Genomic DNA, 23266 nt, shown 5'->3' with positions numbered 1-23266 from the left:
AAATGAACAAATGAATATGGGATAAATGAACAAATGAATATGGGATAAATGAACACACGAATTAGGGATACGTTAAGGAATGCATTCTTACCTTGCCCCCACTATCAACTCATTCCTGGTCAGGTCAAGGGTCAATTGAGAGTAGTCTCTCACATCCGGGTGGGAGAATATAGTGATCCAAGGACTCAGGGCTGAAAGAGAGGAATAAAGTAGGGAATGAGAGAGATTTAAAAGGAATCACAAAATTATCAATTACAATTAAGGAATCACCAAATTAAAAGGAATCACACAGGGCAGAGACTCAGGGGAATGCTAATATGGTATGAATCTGAACTAACTCATTCAATCGAATTGATTAAAACAGTAGAATTCTTTATCTGTTAAAAATCAACAAAGAGGCTGTCTTCCTCTGTGCAGCATACATTCACCCCTCAGTCACCCTACTTCAATGAAAATAGTTTCTCCATTCTAGAGGGGAAGATTAGTCACTTTCAGGCCCAAGGCAATGTACTGGTCAATGCTAGAACAGCAGAAGAACTAGACACTATTAACAGTCATGGGGATGAACACCTACCGAGAAGCAACAACCTTTCCCTTCCCACATACACCACCACCCCTCAGCCCACTAACACCTCTCTCAGACCACAGTGTATCTGAGAAGAGTGGAATCCAACCATGAAGCATCACGGCCCAATAAATTACATGGTACTAAAGATGCTTATAGATGGAGTGCAAACAGTACAGAAATCTACTAAAAAGCAATTAGTAGCCAAAAAATACAAATCTCTACTGGACAACATTTTAGCCTTAACATTCTCCTACACCAATGAAGGTGTACATTTGGCTGTTTGGAACATAAACTTTATATTTGACAAATTAGCCTCCGTGGCTAATCTAAATAAATATAAGAGTAAACCCCAAAAAATAGATATTGAAAAATGGTTTGATAATGATTGCAAAAAATCTAAGGAAGTAATTGAAAAATATATCTAATCAAAAACACAAAACCAGGCAACAAAAATATACGCCTTCAATATGGGGAAACACTGAAGCAATACTAACACACCCTAAGAACAAAAAAGGAACAGCACTTACCCTCCACACTCTAATTGACAAACAAGTAAACCAAAACAATGGCAAAATCTACTCATGTTTTGTAGACTTCAAGAAAGAATTTGATTCAATTTGACACAAAGGTATTTTTTATAAACTAAAAGAAAATGGTATTGAGGGAAAACATATGTTATTAAATCAATGTAACCTAAAAACAAATGTGCTGTTAAAATTGGCAACAAGCAAACAGACTTCTTCTCTCAGCGACGTGGAGTGAAACAGGGTTGCACAATAGGTCCAACACTATTTAACATCTACATGAATGAATTGTCAAAAACATCAGAAGAATCTGCAGTACCTGGTCTCACCCTACACAACACTGAAATCAAGTGTCTGCTGTACACAGATGGCCTAGTGCTACTGTCTCCCAGTAAGGAGGGGTTACAGCAGCATCTAGATCATCTGCACAGGTCCTGTCAGACCTGGGCTCTGACAGTTAACCTAAAAAACCTGAATATAATGATAATCCCAAAAAGGTCAGGAAATCAGGATCACAAATATAAATTCTAATTGGACACAGTTCTATTAGAACAAACCAAAAACTACACATATCTATGACTAGATATCAGCAACACAGATAGCTTTCACATGGCTGTAATCGAGCTGAGAGACAAAGTTCTAGAACCAATTGCTATATATGGCAGCGAAGTATGGGGTCCCCTCTCTAATAATGATGTAACAAAATGTGACAAACATCCAATCGAAATACTGCATGCAGATCTTTGCAAGACTGTATTACAAGTGCAAAGAAAAACTCTAAGTAGCACATGTAGAGCAGAACTGGGACAATCGAATAGAAAAAAATTGCCATCAAATTGTACAGCCATCTAAAAACAAGCAACCCCTAAAACATTTGATCACACAGCCCTACAATGTTAAGAGATGAAACTAGAGATCGACCGATTATGATTTTTCAACGCCGATACCGATACTGTTTATTGGAGGACCAAAAAAGCCGATACTGATTAATTGGCCAATTTTTTATTTATTTATTTGTAATAATGACAATTACAACAAATACTGAATTAACACTTATTTTAACTTAATATAATACATCCATAAAATCAATTTAGCCTCAAATAAGTAATGAAACATGTTCAAGTTGGTTTAAATAATGCAAAAACAAAGTGTTGGAGAAGAAAGTAAAAATGCAATATGTGCCATGTAAGAAAGCTAACGTTTAAGTTCCTTGCTCAGAACATGAGAGCATATGAAAGTTGGTGGTTCCTTTTAACATGAGTCTTCAAAATTCCCAGGTAAGAAGTTTTAGGTTGCAGTTATTATAGGAATTATAGGACAAATTCCCTCTATACTATTTGTATTTCATTAACCTTTGACTATTGGATTGCTAGTGTAACAGTATAGCCTCCGTCCCTCTCCTCACTCCTCCCTGGGCTCGAACCAGGAACACAACGACAACAGCCACCCTCGAAGCAGCGTTACCCATGCAGAGCAAGGGAAACAACCACTGCAAGTCTCAGAGCGAGTGACGTTTGAAACGCTACTAGCCAGCCATTTCACTTCGGTTACACCAGCCTCATCTTGGGAGTTGATAGGCTTGAAGTCATAAACAGCGCAATGCTTGACGCACAACGAAGAGCTGCTGGCAAACGCACGAAAGTGCTGTTTGAATGAATGCCACCATGAATGCATGAGACGGAGTCTACAACCCACACAAGTGGCTCAGGTAGTGCAGCTCATCCAGGATGGGGCATCAATGCGAGCTGTGGCAAGGAGGTTTGCTGTGTCTGTCAGCGTAGTGTCCAGAGCATGGAGGCGCTACCAGGAGACAGGCCAGTACATCAGGAGATGTGGAGGAGGTCATAGGAGGGCAACAACCCAGCAGCAGGACCGCTACCTCCACCTTTGTGCAAGGAGTAGCAGGAGGAGCACTGCCAGAGCCCCGCAAAATGACCTCCAGCAGGCCACAAATGTGCATGTGTCTGCTCAAACGGTCAGAAACCGACAAAGTGAGGGTGGTATGAGGGCCCGACGTCCACAGGTGGGGGTTGGGCTTACAGCCCAACACCGTGCAGGACGTTTGGCATTTGCCAGAGAACACCAAGATTGGCAAATTCGCCACTGGCGCCCTGTGCTCTTCACAGATGAAAGCAGGTTCACACTGAGCACATGTGACAGACGTGACAGAGTCTGGAGAAGCCATGGAGAACGTTCTGCTGCCTGCAACATCCTCCAGAATGACCGGTTTGGCGGTGGGTCAGTCATGGTGTGAGGTGGCATTTCTTTGGGGGGCCGCACAGCCCTCCATGTGCTCGCCAGAGGTAGCCTAACTGCCATTAGGTACCGAGATGAGATCCTCAGACCCCTTGTGAGACCATATGCTGGTGCGGTTGGCCCTGGGTTCCTCCTAATGCAAGACAATGCTAGACCTCATGTGGCTGGAGTGTGTCAGCAGTTCCTGCAAGAGGAAAGCATTGATGCTATGGATTGGCCCGCCCGTTCCCCAGATCTGAATCCAATTGAGCACATCTGGGACATCATGTCTCGCTCCATCTCGTTGCCCCACAGACTGTCCAGGAGTTGGCGGATGCTTTAGTCCAGGTCTGGGAGGAGATCCCTCAGGAGACCATCCGCCACCTCATCAGGAGCATGCATGCCTGTTCTTATAGGCACTTTAGTATTGCCAGTGTCACAGTATAGCTTCCGTTCCTCTCCTCGCCCCTACCTGGGCTCGAACCAGGAACACATCGACAACAGCCACCCTTGAAGCAGCGTTACCCATGCAGAGCAAGGGGAACAACTACTCCAAGTCTCAGATCGAGTGATGTTTGAAATGCTATTAGTGCGCACCCCGCCAACTAGCTAGCCATTTCACATCAGTTACACCAGCCTACTCTCGGTAAAAAAGTGCTGTTTGAATGAATAATTACGAGGCTGCTGGTGCCTACCACCACTCAGTCAGACTGCTCTATCAAATCATAGACTTAATTATAACATAATTACACACAGAAATACGAGCCTTTGGTCATTAATATGGTCGAATCCGGAAACTATCATTTCGAAAACAAAACGTTTATTATTATCGCATATCATATTGCAAGAGAAGTGACACAATTTCACCTGGTTAATATTGCCTGCTAACCTGGATTTCTTTTAGCTAAATATGCAGGTTTAAAAACATACACTTCTCTGTATTGATTTTAAGAAAGGCATTGATGTTTATGGTTAGGTACACGTTGGAGCAACGACAGTCTTTTTACCGCAAATGCGCACCGCATCGATTCTATGCAACGCAGGACACGCTATAGATAAACTAGTAATATCAACCACCATGTGTAATTAACTAGTGATTATGATGGAAGTGCAATGAGAGGCAGGTGGTTAGAGCGTTGGACTAGTTAACTGTAAGGTTGCAAGATTGAATCCCTGAGCTGACAAGGTCGAAATCTGTCGTTCTGCCCCTGAACAAGGCAGTTAACCCACCGTTCCTAGGCCGTCACTAAAAATAAGAACGTGTTCTTAACTGACTTGTCTAGTCAAATAATGGTGTAAAAAAAGAATACAAAATAAAAATACATTTGAAAAGTCGGCCAAATCGGTGTCCAAAAATACCGATTTCCAATTGTCATGAAAACTTGAAAAAAATCGGCCCTAATTAAATAGGCCATTCCAATTAAATCGGTCGACCTCTAGTATTGTTATTCTCATTAATATTGTTGTTGTAGTTGCTGTTAATAGTAATCCCATTTCCACTACTATTAGAATTGATGCCTTATTGATGCTGGTCCCACCGTTTTTTGTTATATGTATACTTTGACAATGTAAGTAATTTAACATGCCATGTCAATAAAGTCTACTGAATTGAATTTTGAGAGAGTTAGAGAGAGTTAAGTTAATTAAGGACCACAGACACTGTTTCTCTACTATATTGTAACATGATGAATCTGTCAAACTCTTGGCCTCTTGGGGCAGCGTGTTCAGTAGAGTTAAATTAAAGGTGACAGCAGCATGAGTAATGTCTGTGAAATAAATGTAATAAAGAGATTCGGAACCTGAACACTTCTAATTCAAATTGAAGTGGGTTACAATAGATATACTGGAAACACCCTCTGCTCTGATATGGTCGTCATGATCTATTTTGTGTTGTTATAGGTTCAACAAAACAGTGTCTCTTTCTTTACATTGTCATAGAAACAAACAGCACACTATCACCGATTTCACCTTTGCATATTGTTTCAGTAGGCCTATAATGTAAACGTACAAAGTAGCATCTAAGAGGCACAGATGTCTGTTAGTGGGAAACGACCTATGCTTTGTGGTTTGCAGCAGCAGTGAATGAGTTATTGAGAAGATTGTGATTGTGTCCAGCTACTGGCAGCCTCCTCTGCTCTACTCCCTTCTGCCCCGTGCCCCGAGCTCTGAGCACCCTGTGGGATCCAGCAGAGAGGGACAATACTGTAGCCACATCAAGTCCGTAGCCACATCAAGCATACTGATCCTAATGCGACACAACGCCCAGTCAAAACTACCCCTTCCAGGACACACGCCAGGATCCCAACCACAGCCACAGCCACAGTGCCTGCCATTTCAGACATTTGGCACTCGCTTTCACAGATCAAAACAATTTCTCCCAGCAGAATCACAGGGAGTCACACAGTAGAGTGGCGGGTCATTTCGAGTAGAAGAAAAAATACAGAAAAATAACATTTTCTACCAAAAGGGCCCAGCTGATCTCCATGTGACCGGAGCGTGGGTTTACTAAATGGATTTCTCCACATGGGAGGCAAATGGGATTTACATTTTTAGACGTAGAAAACAATATTGCAGCAGTTGGATGCTTATATTCATAATTATAGTGTGTTCAGTAGCATATTACATAGCAGAAAGCCTTTTAAGACATTTTCATAATTCATTGTGGACTTAAAAAACGATTTCTTCCACAAATAATGGGGATAATATTTGCCCCTTGCAAGACAACTTTGGACAGCCCCAGTTTGTTTTTTGCAAGAAGCTGTAAAATGCATTTGCCGTTTAGGGAGGAAGTGAGTGATTGAATAAAAAAAAAACTAAACTAAACAGATTAAAGAAAAAAAAAGTAAGCTCATTCTGATGAATCTCTCTCCAGATATCGTGAACTAAAATACAACCTTACTATCAGCTTGAGAGAGGAAATTCATAGCATGGATGATATAACAATTCACACTTAACTGAATTCTTGGCAAAGCTCTTGGGAAAACCAATTAGACCCACAGATTTCCAATACATTACAGGCTTTAGCTAAACCAGCGAATAAAAAGCCTACATTAGGATTGATTAGAATCATATGGCCCCATTATCCTGAGCATCCTTTATTAAGACATAGTGGGATGGGAGCAGAGTAATCATAGGGATGGATTATTAAGACAAAACTAGACGATAACAGAGTAATCATACACTCTTAGAATAAAGGGTTTCAAAACGGTTCTGCGGCTGTCCCCATAGGAGAACACTTTTTGGTTCCAGGTAGAACACTTGACTTCATTGTAGAAGCCTCTGTGGAAAGGGTTTCACAAAAAACCCAAAAGGGTTCACCTGGGACCAAAAAGGGTTCTTCAAAAGGGTTATCCTATGGGGACAGCCGAAGAACCATTTTAAGTTCTAGATAGCACCTTTGTGTATGATGGAGCTGATGGTATCTCATCCACTGAGCATGGCTGGTATCACTGAGATGTTCACAGACACACTTTAAAGGGACAATCTGCAGTTCAAACAATAACAAAGCAGTCACCAATGTTTTGGTACACTCAAATTCCTAGACAGAGCTATGAATGCAAGAACTGACAATCCATAAGAAATTATAGTTTTAGCCATGTTTTGAGGATATATAGTACAATAACATTGTTTACAAACAAAGGAGTTATACAAACTTCTATTTTGGGTTCTGAAGGTGTATGACAGTTGAACTAAGCTCAAGAGGCATTTTTATAAGTTATATTCTTTAAGAATCAATAGGTATTCAGTATTCGCCAAAAGATTGGACACGCCTACTCACTCCAGGGATTTTCTTTATTAAGACATCACAACTATGAAATAACACATATGGAATCATCTTAAACAAATCAAAATATATTTTCACTTCTTTAAAGTAGCCACATATGTTGAGCACTTGTTGGGTGCTTTTCCTTCACTCTGCAGTCCAGCTCATCCCAAACCATCTCAATTGGGTTGAGGTCTGGTGATTGTGGAGGCCAGGTCATCTGAAGCAGCACCATCACTCTACTTCTTGGTCAAATAGCCCTTAACACAGCCTGGAGGTGTATTTTGGGTCGTTGTCCTGTTGAAAAACAAATGACAGTACCACTAAGCGCAAACTAGATGGGACGGCGTATCACTGCAGAAAGCTTTTAAAAAATGTATTTATTTCACCTTTATTTAACCAGGTATGTCAGTTGAGAACAAGTTCTCATTTACAACTGCGACCTAGCCAAGATAAAGCAAAGCAGTGCAACAAAAACAACACAGAGTTACACATGGGATAAAGAAACGTACAGTCAATAACACGATAGAGAAATATATATACAATGTGTGCAAATGTAGTAAGATAAGGGAGGTAAGGCAATAAATAGGCCATAGTGGTGAAATAATTACAATTTAGCAATTAAACACTGGAGTGATAGATGTGCAAGTAGAGAAACTGGGGTGCAAAAGAGCAAAAATAAATAACAATATGGGGATGAGGTAGTTGGGTGGGCTATTTTCAGATGGGCTGTGCACAGGTGCAGTGATCAGACAGCTGATGCTTAAAGTTAGTGAGGGAGATAAGTCTCCAGCTTCAGTGATTTTTGCAATTAGTTCTGGAAGGAAAAGCGGCCAAAGTAGGAGTTGGCGTTGGGGATGACCAGTGAAATATACCTGCTGGAGCGCGTGCTACGGGTGGGTGTTGCTATGGTGACCAGTGAGCTGAGATAAGGAGGGGCTTTACCTAGCAAAGACTTATAGATGACCTGGAGCCAGTGGGTTTGGCGATGAATATGAAGCAAGGTCCAGTCAGAGAGAGCATACAGGTCGCAGTGGTGGTAGTATATGGGGCTTTGGTGACAAAACAGATGGCACTGTGATAGACTACATCCAGGTTGCTGAGTAGAGTTTTGGAGGCTATTTGGTAAATGACATCGCCAAAGTCAAGGATTGGTAGGATAGTCAGTTTTACTAGGATTTGTTTAGCATCATGAGCGAAGGAGGCTTTGTTTGCCGAAATAGGAAGCCGATTATTGATTTAATTTTGGATTGGAGATGCTTAATGTGAGTCTGGAAGGAGAGTTTACGGTCTAACCAGACACCTAGGTATTTGTAGTTGTCCACATATTCTAAGTCAGAACCGTCCAAAGTAGTGATGCTGGACGGGCAGGCAGGTGCGGGCAGCAATCGGCTGAAGAGCATGCACTTAGTTTTACTAGCATTTAAAAGCAGTTGAAGGCCACGGAAGGAGTGTTGTATGGCATTGAAGCTCGTCTGGAGGTGTCCAAGAAAGGCCAGAAGTATACCGAATGGTGTTGTCTGTGTAGAGGTGGATCAGAGAATCACCAGCAGCAAGAGCGACATCATTGATATATACAGAGAAGAGAGTCGGCCCGAGAATTGAGCCCTGTGGCACCCCCATAGAGACTGCAAGAGGTCTGGACAACAGGCCCTCCGATTTGACACACTGAACTCTGTCAGAGAAGTAGTTGGTGAACCAGACGAGGCAGTTATTTGAGAAACCAAGGCTGTTGAGTCTGCCGATAAGAATGCGGTGATTGACAGAGTTGAAAGCCTTGGCCAGGTCGATGAAGACGGCTGCACAGTACTGTCTATCGATTGCGGTTATGAAATTGTTTAGGACCTTGAGCGTGGCTGAGGTGCACCCATGACCAGCTCGGAAACCAGATTGCATAGTGGAGAAGGTACGGTGGGATTCGAAATGGTCGGTGATCTGTTTGTTAACTTGGCTTTCGAAGATTTTAGAAAGGCAGGGTAGGACTGGGCAGGTCTGTAACAGTTTGGGTCTAGAGTGTCTCCCACTTTGAAGAGGGAGTTGACCGCGGCAGCTTTCCAATCTTTAGGGATCTCAGACAATACGAAAGAGAGGTTGAATAGGCAAGTAATAGGGGTTGCAACAATTGCGGACGATAATTTTAAAAAGAGAGGGTCCAGATTATCTATCCCAGCTGTGTTAGTCATGCTGGTTAAGTGTGCCTTGAATTCTAAATAAATCAACAACAGTGTCACCAGCAAAGCACCCCACACCATCACACCTCCTCCATACTTCACGGTGGGAAACAAATCTGGAGATCATCCGTTCACCTACTCTGCGTCTCACAAAGACACGACGGTTAGAACCAAAAATCATCAGACCAAAGGACAGATTTCCACCTGTCCATTGCTCCTGTTTCTTGGCCCAAGCAACTCTCTTCTTATTATTGGTGTCCTTTAGTAGTGGTTTCTTTCTTCTTTCACACAGTCTCCTCTGAACAGTTGATGTTGAGATGTGTCTTACTTGAACTCTGTGAAGCATTTATTTGGGCTGCAATTTCTGAGTCTGGTAACTCTAATAAACGTATCCTCTGTAGCAGAGGTAACTCTGGTTCTTCCTTTCCTGTGGCGGTCCTCATGAGAGCCAGTTTCATCATAGCGCTTGATGGTTTTTGTGACTACACTTGAAGATTTCTTGACATTTTCTGCATTGACTGACCTTCATGACTTAATGTAATGATGGACTGTCGTTTCTCTTTGCTTATTTGGGCTGTTCTTGCCATAATATGGACTTTACCAAATAGTGCTATCTTCTGTATACCAACCCTACCTCGTCCCAACACAACTGATTGGCTCAAATGCATTAAGAAGGAAAGAAATTAACAAAAATTAAATTAACAAATTAACAAGGCACACCTGTTAATTGAAATGTATTCCAGGTGACCACCTCATGAAGCTGGTTGAGAGAATGCCAAGAGTGTGCAAAGTTGTCATCAAGGCAAAGGGTGGCTACTTCGAAGAATCTCAAATGTAAAATATATTTTGATTTGTTTAACACTTTTTGGTTACTAAATTACATGATTCCATATGAGTTATTTAATAGTTTTGAGGTCTTCACTATTATTCTACAATGTAGAAACCAGTAAAAATGAAGAACAACCCTGGAATGGGTGTGTCCAAACCTTTGACTGGTACTATATATATCATTAATTAAAAAGTCTAAACATAGATGTACCAATTGCAGATTTCCCATTTAACACACATCCAACCCACTCAGGTTGAACATGTAATTATGTGGTTTAATGTCTTGTATGGGGACGTGCTTATCTAGAAAACATACATGGACAAAACAAAAACACACACCACACATACACTGAATGAGAAGAAACATCTACATGTCAAACTGTGTGATTAATGGCTATGGATGAAGCCTGGAGTGAAGGGGGAGAGAGAGGGAGGGGAAGGAGAGAAGAGGGGACATATCTCTCACAGGCTTATCCAAACACCTAATCTGTGTTGAAGATTAAACATCGTTATAGAGGTGGGGGTGGACTGTGCAGAGAGCAATGGAGTGTTTGTGCTGTACTGCACATCATCTTGTACAATCAACTCCCAAGATGGTCGTCAGATCATAACAGAGCAGAAGGGGTTGCATTAGCTTTAACAACCTCCACACACCACGTTCCATAAACACTGTCAAAACAGTCACACTTTGCAACAACCATGTCAGAGTGTGGTTAAGTGACATGGTTACCCAGGGGCCTCTAACTAACTAGCACGTGTATCCAGCATACGATGGCTGTCTGGGGGAGTGTGGTGTGCCGTGCCAAGTGTGCGAGGAGAGATATGGGGAGTGGGAGTGTAGTATACTGTATGCATGTGTGTGTGTGTGTGTATGCGTGTGTGTGCGCAGGCGTGCCAGGAGAGACAGTGGGAGTGGGAGTAGTGTTGACAGCAGAGTGAGTTCTCCGGGTGTAGGAGGGTGTTGATAACCTCTGGGTCATCCCATTCACACACACACACACACACCACACACACAGCAGCCAACAAACACACACATAGAAAGGACACCATGTCTAATGCAATCATGTTGGATCTGTGTCCAACAAGTGAGTAATGTTTAATAAATCAGCCAAGAATTTGCTCTGTTGACAGGTATAGAACCCGATCTCGATCTTGTTCCAAAATTGTTCACAGGTTACATTCTCTCTTTGATTGAATTGTAATAACGTCACACAGAGATAAATGTTCTGGTACATGCAAGAGCTTTTTATAAGCCTGCAAAGTGGCCAGCTGAATTTGATTCACTTGACAGCTTGGCTTGTTTACTTTGTTAAAATGGCTTTCTGACAGTAAAAGCCTTTCTATCTTGACAGACATTCATCTCCATGCTAACAAATGGTCTTACATAGGTGGCCAGCTCCCTTCACCTCATAAAGTCTGTCGGGCAATCCATCACACACACACACACACACACACGACAGAGAGAACAATTAAGAGAGATAAATATGAAAGCCCTCCACCCCAATAGACGCCCCTGGCCTGGATCTGCAGTTGATGGATGATTATTACATTTTTTTCACTGTTCTGTGGAGTGACAGATTAATGCATTAGCCACCAGAGCTGGCGGGAGTGGACACTGCCTTAGACACTCGAGGGGACATGAATCCTAACCTTTATATACCCACATTGACAGAATTAAAAAAGACTCACTGCTTTTTTTAAACAGAAAGACAGCCTCTATTGAATAAGAAGTAGTGTCTCTGTCTCGCCGCAAATATACTAGGTATACACAAGAGGGCTTGGCAGCCACAAAGGCAGCTTGGAAAGCCCACCAAATTTGTTCTCAGTAATTGCAGAATTAGACAGACAGTTGAGGGAAAGGAAACTCAAACTCTCTCTCGAGCGTATTCCAGATCCGTTCATCTCATGCAATCTGATGGAATCCCTGTAGTTTATACACTAAAACAACATGAATGGACAGCCCGATAGACAGACATCATCATTCTGCCACCACAATCTTCCTTTACCTAATCCAGTAGTGTTTTGGGTAGCTTGTTGAATTGGCTAATATCAGATTTGCTGGGCATCAGGGTTATGATGGAAACAGAGTTTAAGAGTCATGCAATTTGTTGATCCTGATGATCAGTCCTATCTAGTCTAGGAGGTCTACTCTGCGATGGCTGTTGTGTGAGTGTGACCCCAGATATCCTTCAGAAAGACAGGGCCTGGTAGGGCCCCATTGCAAAACAGAGTGCAAAGCTTTTGAATTAATATCTAATGGGAGATTATAGACAACTCTTTATTTCAGTATTCAAATCACCAGTTTAATTAGAATGAGAGAGATTATGTTTTCTCTCAGTTCTGCGTAGGCCTCTATCGTCAGTATGTTAATGCCTTTTGTTGACTTTCAAATCCCAAACCATAACAAACCACTGGCAGTTGACCTTGGGGTCGGTCCGATAACCTTGGAAACCAAAACTATTTATTTGCAGTAAATGTTTTTTGGAGCCTTATGTTACAGTTTGGCTTCTGGGGGCAGAACTTTAATTACATTACATTTCCATCAGAAATAGAAAACAAATGTGAGAAATGCTTTTTCTCATTCGTACGTGAATTGAGCATGGTGTTGATTGCTCACCTCAGGGGCTAACTAGTTAATGAGGTATGAATGACACATTGTGTTGAAGGCACCTGTCTGTCATTACAGATGCAAACAAGTGAAATAGTTACCCTGCAGACAATATAACTGTTAGATAGCAAGGTGTTGTTTATGCTAATTCTACTGTATTTCACAGATTATGTATATACAGTGGGGCAAAAAAGTATTTAGTCAGCCACCAATTGTGCAAGTTCTCCCACTTAAAAAGATGAGAGAGGCCTGTAACTTTCATCATAGGTACACTTCAACTATGACATACAAAATGAGAAAAGAAATCCAGAAAATCACATTGTAGGATTTTTAATGAATTTATTTGCAAATTATGGTGGAAAATAAGTATTTGGTCACCTACAAACAAGCAAGATTTCTGGCTCTCACACACTCGTTACCTGTATTAATGGCACCTGTTTGAACTTGTTATCAGTATAAAAGACACCTGTCCACAACCTCAAACAGTCACACTCCAAACTCCACTATGGCCAAGACCAAAGAGCTGTCAAAGGACACCAGAAACAAAATTGTAGACCTGCACCGGGCTGGGAAGACTGAATCTGCAATAGGTAAGCAGCTTGGTTTGAAGAAATCAACTGTGGGAGCAATTATAAGGAAATGGAAGACATACAAGTCCACTGATAATCTCCCTCGATCTGGGGCTCCACGCAAGATCTCACCCAGTGGGGTCAAAATGATCACTAGAACGGTGAGCAAAAATCCCAGAACCACACGGGGGGACCTAGTGAATGACCTGCAGAGAGCTGGGACCAAAGTAACAAAGCCTACCATCAGTAACACACTACGCCGCCAGGGACCCAAATCCTGCAGTGCCAGACGTGTCCCCCTGCTTAAGCCAGTACATGTCCAGGCCCGTCTGAAGTTTGCATTTGAATGATCCAGAAGAAGATTGGGAGAATGTCATATGGTCAGATGAAACCAAAATAGAACTGTTTGGTAAAAACTCAACTCGTGGTGATTGGAGGACAAAGAATGCTGAGTTGCATCCAAAGAACACCATACCTACTGTGAAGCATGGGAGTGGAAACATCATGCTTTGGGGCTGTTTTTCTGCAAAGGGACCAGGACGACTGATCCGTGTAAAGGAAAGAATGAATGGGGCCATGTATCGTGAGATTTTGAGTGAAAACCTCCTTCCATCAGCAAGTGCATTGAAGATGAAACGTGGCTGGGTCTTTCAGCATGACAATGATCCCAAACACACCGCCCGGGCAACGAAGGAGTGGCTTCGTAAGAAGCATTTCAAGGTCCTGGAGTGGCCTAGTCAGTCTCCAGATCTCAACCCCATAGAAAATCTTTGGAGGGAGTTGAAAGTCCGTGTTGCCCAGCAACAGCTCCAAAACATCACTGCTCTAGAGGAGATCTGCATGGAGGAATGGGCCAAAATACCAGCAACAGTGTGTGAAAACCTTGTGAAGACTTACAGAAAACGTTTGACCTCTGTCATTGCCAACAAATGGTATATAACAAAGTAGAGATAAACTTCTGTTATTGACCAAATACTTATTTTCCACCATAATTTGCAAATAAATTCATTAAAAATCCTACAATGTGATTTTCTGGATTTTTTTTCTCATTTTGTCTGTCATAGTTGAAGTGTACCTATGATGAAAATTACAGGCCTCTCATCTTTTTAAGTGGGAGAACTTGCACAATTGGTGGCTGACTAAATACTTTTTTGCCCCACTGTATCATTGAGTAAATTGACATTTTCAGCACATACTAAGTACTACTAACATGGTAGGGCTGAGAAAGCATCCTTTTTGGCAGATTCAATGAACAGTGGTGTATCAGGAAAGCCACAGCATCTGTTGCATGAAATAACAATGATCCAAATGTCCCAGACAAACAATGCTAATAGACAGCATGGACCATGCCCAACTCAGGTAAAAGGCCAAGTGGGTGTGTCACAGCCTGAAGTATTCAGATGCTTCCTGCCAGATGATCTTCCATTCTCCTCTCTCTCTCTCTCCCGTGTGTGAGTGCTACTATGCCTCAGTGAAGCACATCCCTCCTCCAGAGTGAGCAGTGATAATGGAGGCCGGGGCCACTCCAGAGAGGGCTGGGGCGAGGCTGGGCTGGACACACATACACTACGCTGGGGTATGGATGGACACACTCAGAACCAGGGGGGGTAATCGGCATGTCAAGCAGCCAGCCAGGCAGAAATTTTAAACGAGGTGTCTTTTCCGAAAACATCCAGGACAGCTAGAAATTTGGCAAAGGGGTCTGGTGAGGAGCATTACTCCTGTTTCTTTGAAAAGGTGGGAGAGGGTGTGTGTTTGAGGACAAGAGTGAGGCTCACAGAGCAGGTACCACTATGACTCATTTTCTGCGACAAAGAGAGACAACGAGAGAGAAAGAGAGAGAGAGAGAGAGAATACCGCTCCCTTTAACTCAACTGAAGTGCCAATAAAGTCCAACTCTTTCCCTCCATCCATTATTTTCCTCCTTCCCCAGGCTCTGAGTGAGATAGCCAATCAGAAGTGACCATGAAGCCCCAGCAGCATCCCCACTAGCAGCCTGCTAACAACAGTCTGAGGAGAACTGAAGTGTTGGAGGACCATTCAACACAATGACTGATGGATCCATCACAGGACCAGTCAAATCACACACTGGGGGCTCAAACTTTCACACCTCCCTTTTCTATCCGTTATCACAGCACAGAGAATTTTTACCATCTCTCTCTTCCTCTTGCTCTCTCTTGCACTCTTTCACTCTCTCTCAAGATCTCAAGAGGCCCTTCGGACAGTGACACGGCTTAAACGACAGCGTCATTATCCAGCCAAGAACAGATAGCTAGACAATCCTGCCGGAGAAGACTAAACAATCCACTGCCTATTACAGCAGCTTCGGGTTGAGAGATGAGGAGAGGAGGGGAAAGAGGAGAGAAGGAGAGGAAGGGAAAGAGGAGAGAAGAGGAGGTAGGCAGAGATGGAGGCGAGGGAGAAAAGAGGAGAGGAAAGAGACAAGAAGAAGATGGCTCTGCAACTTGTGTCACTGAGTTCACGAAGCAGGTGAACTGGCTTTAAGAGTGACAATTCTGAGAGGAAAATGTGCAATTTTCAACTAAAATGCCTCTTCTTCCTCTTCCCTATTCACACACAACCCCAGTGGAATCATCATGACAGCAGGCTGAAAATACAGACAACTCTGTGCTGTGCTATTTCCACTAGTTGTGCCAGCTGTAAAGTCATAATTGGCTACATTGTAAAAATTGTAAAAATTCCTGAAAACAAACATTAGCTTTTTAATTTAAGGTTAGGGTTAGGAATTAGTGAAAACAGTTGGCTACGGTTATGGTTTGGTTTAAAATCAGAAATTATGACTTTGTGGCTGTGCCAGCTAGTGACCACTCTGCAGAGCTGCCTCCAGAACAAGATTAATGATGAAAGCAATAACCTACGATCTGTTTGTGCTGTATAGCCAACTCCTATGGTCATGGAATGACAATGACCATAGAAGTTAGCAAGACAGCACAATCTGATCTGGGACCAGGCTATCACTGGGAGGCTCAGAGGAGAGATTAGGCTACTTGGCATCTCCAGGGTGGAGGAATGGAGGTTCCGTGCCTCAGATCTCTGGATGGAATGTGAGAGGAGATGATTCTGAGGTGATACTCTGGCACCACCTCTTACCGTGCTAGATTATCTCTCCTACTGGCCTCATTTGATGGATAGATGTGAGATGTGATACTGGCCACTGGGACAGAGGTGACAAAGAGGATGATAATGACAGAGAGCCTTTTACAGTTTCTCTCTCCAACACCTTGAGTATGATAATGATCACAATCGCGTTTGTCAACAACAACTGGGACAAACTCAGTGACCTGTCCAGTCCTTCAACAGCAATAGCGCACGGTGACTGTTACCTTTACTCTAAGTTATACAGTCAGGGGCCTCACTGCCAGTCAGGGGACTTTTTTTGGCATGAGATCCGTTTTGGTGTTTAAGCCTTTTCAAAGAAGAGGGGCCTCCACGGTTTGGCGGTTAACACACTGCCACCAGAAACATCTTAAGAGGATGGGGAAGGGGCCCCTAAATGAGGATGGAACACCATGCTCCAGTGAAGTGCACCAGCTTCAGAGGCTAGAAAGGCCAAGAAGATGCCCCTGATCCTGATCCCTTCTCCCTGCTCAGACACACACACACACACACACACACACATCACCCCAGCCAGATTAAAAGGGCCCCCATCCTGTGTGCAACCCACCCCACCCCTCCACAAGGTGACTTGTCTCAGTGACCGCTCCACCACCCTGCGATAAAACGTTCATCAATCACTGGGACTAATCTCAGGTTTAGCCTGACACCTTCATTGTTCCGGCATTTCTATAGCTGCTTCCCCCACATAAAGGGTTATACTGCCACCTATGCAAAGCAAATGGGCCGTCTGCTCTCCATCTGTGAGAGTCATCCTAAAGTGGGTGAAGTATGCCTTTGATGTGCAGTAGGCAGCACTGACATCAGTCTAAGGATTATCTGGTAGCTGTAAGCACACTAAAGGTAGGTAGGTATGAATGGAGCTGAGTGAAAGGATATTTTTGATCCAGGTAACTTACCATTAGAGATACTGAATAGGTCTTGAGAATGGCCTTGTGCTGAAACGGTGACATTGAAAAGTCTTAACGATATCCCCTGCTCTTTTCTACTGATTCATTCAAATCTGAACCTGTAAATGGAAAATGGAATAATTTGAAGAAAAAAATAGTCCTCCTTGGCTTCCAGCCCTCCACCTGGACCCCAGTCAACCTCATGATCACTTTAATAAACTGGCCCCTGAAAGAAGATCATTTCAGGTGATAATGCTGCACTGCAATAAAAAGCAGGCTATAGGGGCCCCAGGAAACGTTCATATGACCCATCGATTTTAGAGAGGTTTGGGCATATTTCCAATAATAAGTAAAACCTCTAGCTCTCACTTCACTATTTATTTCCGTCTTTCTTTCCACACACTGAACGGAATTTATTTGACCAATCTATCTATTCATGTCCCTTGGAAAGGTTAACAAAAACACCTTCTCCTGAAATAAACAGCCATTTGAGTGTTATCCTCCCTCCTTCACTCTGCATGTCTAGTTCTCACTATGGAGAACACCTTGTTTCTTAACCCACTGCATAGATGAACAGAGAAGATAAAGGGGTATCCCTGTACACAATGTTCTCTCTGTCTCTGTTATGTGTGTATGTGCATTTGAGTGTGTGTAAACCAACCAACATGTGGAATTATTGAAGCTGGCAGCCAGAAAGATTGAAATGAAAAGTGTTTATCTCCTTGTCTACTGGTATGTTTGTCAAACGGTGCTGGCACCAACATAAAGCATCTCTGTTTCTCTCTGTATAGCAGGGTTCTCCAACAGGTGGATCACAAGCTATCAGTAGCTCGCAGCCCACTTATGAGTAGCTCGCCAATCAATTCCCGAAAGTATGTGCATTTTTTCATGTATTCCATTGCAAACTGTCGTAAACATAAGGCGCCTGGCTACTATCCAATCAAAGCCACATTGACATTATCCAACCCCTGGCTACCTACTATTGGTTTAAACAGCCAATTAATTTCCAGCAATATTGCCCTCGTCTGTTGTCGATGCTAATGATAGCCGTCTTGTGGGTAGACAGAAATACTTTCCCCAAAAACCTTTGCAATTAAATGTTAACTGTTAAATACAAAATAGGCTTACCTGACAGAACTATATCATGATTATTTGTATCAATTGTGTTGCCATTGTTTTGCAAACTGTCATGACATGTGCTGCAGCAGTAGGCCTAACAGCAGAAACATCGCTAGATAGACACATTTCTTCTCTTGCTAAATGTGCAATTAAAGGGGAAGTACACCAAAAATAATCTGAATTACTTTTTTTTCCAGGCCTCAAAAACGGTCTTCTGATGTGATTTAAGCATTGACATCGACTCTGAACATCCACATCCGTTGTGTCTTTATGAATAATTTTAATATTAAGAGTAAAAAACTGAAAAAAATCCCAAACCAGGAAAAAACAAACAGAATTTGGGAAAATAGAAAAGATAATTCTATGGGGCTGTCATGCCAAAATATTGTTTATTAACCACTATCTTACTAGGTACAGTATATTGACGTAAAACACATCTCTTGTACACCAAGGACCCGGTGAAGAGTTTCAGGGTAGAGGAGAAGAGAATAATGTGCCTATTTGAAAGCTATAAAAAAAAAATGTCGCTCGCGATATGTTTAATCTTTTTTAAGTAGCTCTCCTGCCAGAAAAGGTTGGAGACCCCTGCTGTATAGCGTGATATGAGAGATGGCTATAGCGCTTGTCTGTACCAAGGGCTGCTCCTCCCTGTAACCTGTTAGGCTGGTAGTCTGTTCAGTCATTCTCTTCACTGATTTAATCATAATAGATGTACAGTTTCACACGGATCCCTTTGGCAAAACATTCTTAGGTCAAACAATTTCATCCAAACTGGTTCAAGAAGAGCCTTCAGGTCATGAAACTATGCATTATAGAGGTGAAAGGATTGAGAGTGTTATAAATGGGGTATCTAAGACCAATGTTATGTCGAGTAATAAAATGGGTTTAAGTCTACTGTAAATAATCAAGTTTGCATACATTCGTTAGAGGAAGGGCCTCGTGAATGGCTCTGTCCAATCAGGAGGGTGTGTACAGTGTACAGTATATTAAGACTTACCTTGGAAGGTGACCACAGGGTGTTCTCTCCGGGTACACTCCGGCCGGGATAGGTACTGGGGGGCGGGCGTGGGGGCGGGTGGGGAAGGCAGCATGGGTTTCTGGGACAGTGCGATGGGGAGGGGCAGCAGAAGCAGGGGGAGGAGCAACAGGCCAGGCACAGACAGGGGGGCAGCGTTCCGTGGCAACGCTGCTGTCATGGTGATGGGGGCGGAGCCTTTCCTCTAACTGCCAAGGTGGGCCTCTGGGATACAACTGTGAGAAAAGAAGGGAAGAAAGAGAGATAGTTTGAAAAAGAAGATGTGTTGCAAAGAGTCTGTGGTTGCATGATAACACCTCTGGCTCCTGACACATAAGTACAATCCCGGAGACTGGTGTTTCTTCTGAAACTCGTCAGTCTACTCTTGTTCTGAGTAATCAAGGCTTTTCCATGTGATAAATTACCAAGGAACTGAAGATCTCGTACAACGCTGTGTACTACTCCCTTCACAGAACAGCGCAAACTGGCTCTAACCAGAATAGAAAGAGGAGTGGGAGGCCCCGGTGCACAACTGAGCAAGAGGACAAGTACATTAGAGTGTCTAGTTTGAGAAACAGACGCCTCACAAGTCCTCAACTGGCAGCTTCATTAAATAGTACCCACAAAACACCAGTCTCAATGTCAACTGTGACTCCGGTATGCTGGCCTTCTAGGCAGAGTTCCTCTGTCCAGTGTCTGTGTTCTTTTGCCCATCTAAATCTTTTCTTTTTATTGGCCAGTCTGAGATAAGGCTTTTTCTTTCAAACTCCAACTTTTCTTTGCAGCTTGTATTAGCTAACACAACGTGTCATTGGAACACAGGAGTGATGGTTGCTGATAATGGGCCTCTGTACGCCTATGTTGATATTCCTAAAAAATCTGCCGTTTCCAACTACAATAGTCATTTACAACATTAACAGTGTCTACACTGTATTTCTGATCAATTTGACGTTATTTTAATGGACAAAAATTTAGCTTTTCTTTCAAAAACAAGGACATTTCTAAGTGACCCCAAACTTTTGAACGGTGGTGTATATGAATATGAAACAAGGTGAAAAACAAAGAGACAGGTGAGAGAGTGAGGAGAGAAAATTGCAAACAGAGACACTTAAACACTGAGGAGCCATGTCTGTGAAGTACCTAACCCCTGACCTCACCATAATCGTTCAAAATACGCAATTAAACCTCAGAAGTTAATTTAACGGCTGATTAAAATCAGAAAATTGAATGAAAGGGTAGTGGATTGTTCAATGGGGTGCAAGTTACCATGAGTTAATGTACCAGAACACTGTGAGCTTCAAATCTATGGCTCATAGAAATGAGCTTAACACAAGAAAAACACTCTTCAGCTATTCTCTAGAGAGATCCCTCTACTGAAAACAATGTTTTAAACTAATTATTTTGAGTAGATAAAGCACATGAAGAGCTGAAATATCTTAGTCATCATTTCATCCCAACACCTCTCAAAGTACTTAAATTGCCTAGGTATTGCTGCAATCTCAGTTCACATGAGCTCTCATTCTTAAAATGTCATTTATTTAAGATAAAAGCATTCATGTTTTGACCTACTGGCCGAACGTTTTAACTTGAAGAGTGATAGTTGCGCCTTTTTGCCTTCATGTATAAACTTTACATTTGGCTGCACTTCGCTGGCTCCAGGTCGGGTTAAGCACATAGTCTTTTCCTTCAGCCACACAGTAAAAAAACGAAAAAGTCGATTCAACATACAATTGTAAGGTAACCCGCTGCAATAGGATTGTGAATTTGCTGGACAACATTTTCAGACATAAACATTTTGTTGTGAGTTTGCTCAACAACATTATTGTACGTCGAATCAAGATATTTTTTTCTCAGTGCTTTTCAGTTCAGCCACTCCAGAATAAACCGTGTTAAGCAGCCTTGAACAGTACCACACAATTCTCCACTTCCTCCTTCGTAGTAAATGTAATTTCCTGCAGACATAATATACAAGGGAATACAGCCTGGCTGAAACCTGTAGTCCATCATCACCCACCCTTGAGCCTTCTTACAATGTTACCATTGTGGCACGTAATACCAGTAAAGTAGGTTAATAACTTACTTCCTGCTCTCACATTCACAGGGTTAGGTCTCCTTGTAATAGTATTCCTTTAAATGGACCGATCAATAACACATTACTAGGTTGGTTGAGTTTAAAATCAACCTTATTGCCCACAATCCATTAACCCACTCCCTCTCACTACAGCTGGTAACTAATTAGGCAAATGCACATGAGCTGCTCGGGTGTTTGTCATTACAATACAGTAACAGTCAACACAACAGGCTCAGGGTAGATGCCAAGGAACACAGAAGTGCCACTAGACATACATCGAAAAGCCCTAAGCATACAGCATTCCGCGCGTTTTCACGGAAAACAGTTTCAAGAAGGGATGGGTTACTTGGTGCAATATTCCTCATGTCAACCCTAGCTAGAACATCATTTGCGGTGAAAAGTATGCAGTGAATCTGCGTGAAAGGAAAACACTACTGTTAGATACACTGCTATGTAAAGTATATTCAAACTTAAAGGTAGTCCCTACACTAAAATACAACTGGTGTTAATTAAAATAGTGCTTGGCTGGTGTAGAGAGAGAAGACCAGGAGGGCCAGCAGCAGGTCTACCACCCATAGAGCAGTGCTGGTCTTGGCACAGACACAGTCAACTAGACCCATGGGTAAACGCTAACAGCAGGTGGAGGTGTGAGTGGGTAGACTAGGCTCCACTGGCACTTTGGGTGGACAGATGTGGTTTCATCAGTCTACATACACACATCATCAAATCACACACAAGTACGCACACATGTCTAACTCACAAAACTGGAGAATTAAAGCCTTGAACAGCTGGTCACAGTCCCCTCTGAGTCACAGCAAGCAGGCAGGCCTGGCACCAAGCGTGTGTGTGCCTGGGTGAGTGTGTCCACCACTGCTCCTTTAGCAAGGACAATCAAAGAGGCCCACTACACTCTAAGAAAAAAAGGTTCCAGAAGGGTTCTTCGGCTGTCCCCATAGGGAGACAAACCCTTTTGGGTTCCATGTAGAACCCTCTGTGAAAAAACAATTATACCTGGAACCAAATAGGTTCTGCCTGGAACCAAACATTGTTCTTCAAAGGGTTATCTTATGGGGACAGCCCCAAAAAACTTTTAGGTTCTAGATAACATCTTTGGTCTAAGAGTGTAGGACAGACCCTCTCTGTTGTTCTCCTGCTTGAACACTACTTGCCAAGTTGAAACCAAGGCGGTCGATTCTCTGTGACACAGGTACTTCTGTCAGTTCTGTCAGCTGTCTATCCAACAGCTTTTACATCCCACTTGTGAATCCAACCCACAGCTACACTTGTCTTTGACACACACACACACACACACACACACACACACACACACACACACACACACACACACACACACACACACACACACACACACACACACACACACACACACACACACACACACACACACACACACACACACACACACACACACACACACAAACACATAACAGACTGCCTGGCTGGGAGAAGGAGTCAGTCAGTAAATTATCCATGGACTGTGGACAGTGTGCTCATCATGGCTTAGAGGGGAAATTCCAGGGGTTTTGACTAATGAATGCCCAGACACGTCCCCTGTCAATAGCCCTCAATCGAGCAGAGTGACTACTGTTGGAAGCAGGAGGTACAGTCCCTGAGATACACACATATGCACACACACACACATACACACACATATGCACACACATATGCACACACACACGCATGCACGCACGCACGCACACACACACACACACACACACACACACACACACACACACACACACACACACA

General features: G+C 42.8%; 1 protein-coding gene across 2 annotated transcripts in view; it reads right to left on the bottom strand.

The window, feature by feature from the left end:
• The window catches only part of LOC139400870 (sema domain, seven thrombospondin repeats (type 1 and type 1-like), transmembrane domain (TM) and short cytoplasmic domain, (semaphorin) 5Ba), a 185106-nt gene that overhangs the window by 95471 nt on the left and 66369 nt on the right, over positions 1–23266 (bottom strand). For both annotated transcript variants that reach the window (XM_071145456.1, XM_071145457.1), the window contains exons 3-4: positions 19408–19661; positions 92–191 (exon numbers count right to left, since the gene is read on the bottom strand). In XM_071145456.1, the coding sequence (XP_071001557.1) occupies positions 92–191; positions 19408–19606 (299 nt within the window). In that variant the 5' untranslated portion in view covers positions 19607–19661. The remainder of the gene's footprint in view (positions 1–91; positions 192–19407; positions 19662–23266) is intronic.

The sequence above is a fragment of the Oncorhynchus clarkii genome, chromosome 3 (genome assembly GCF_045791955.1).
Source record: "Oncorhynchus clarkii lewisi isolate Uvic-CL-2024 chromosome 3, UVic_Ocla_1.0, whole genome shotgun sequence".
Taxonomy (NCBI): Eukaryota; Metazoa; Chordata; class Actinopteri; order Salmoniformes; family Salmonidae; genus Oncorhynchus; species Oncorhynchus clarkii.
The sequence above is the reverse complement of the archived record's forward strand: the minus strand, read 5'-3'. Positions and strand labels throughout refer to the sequence as shown.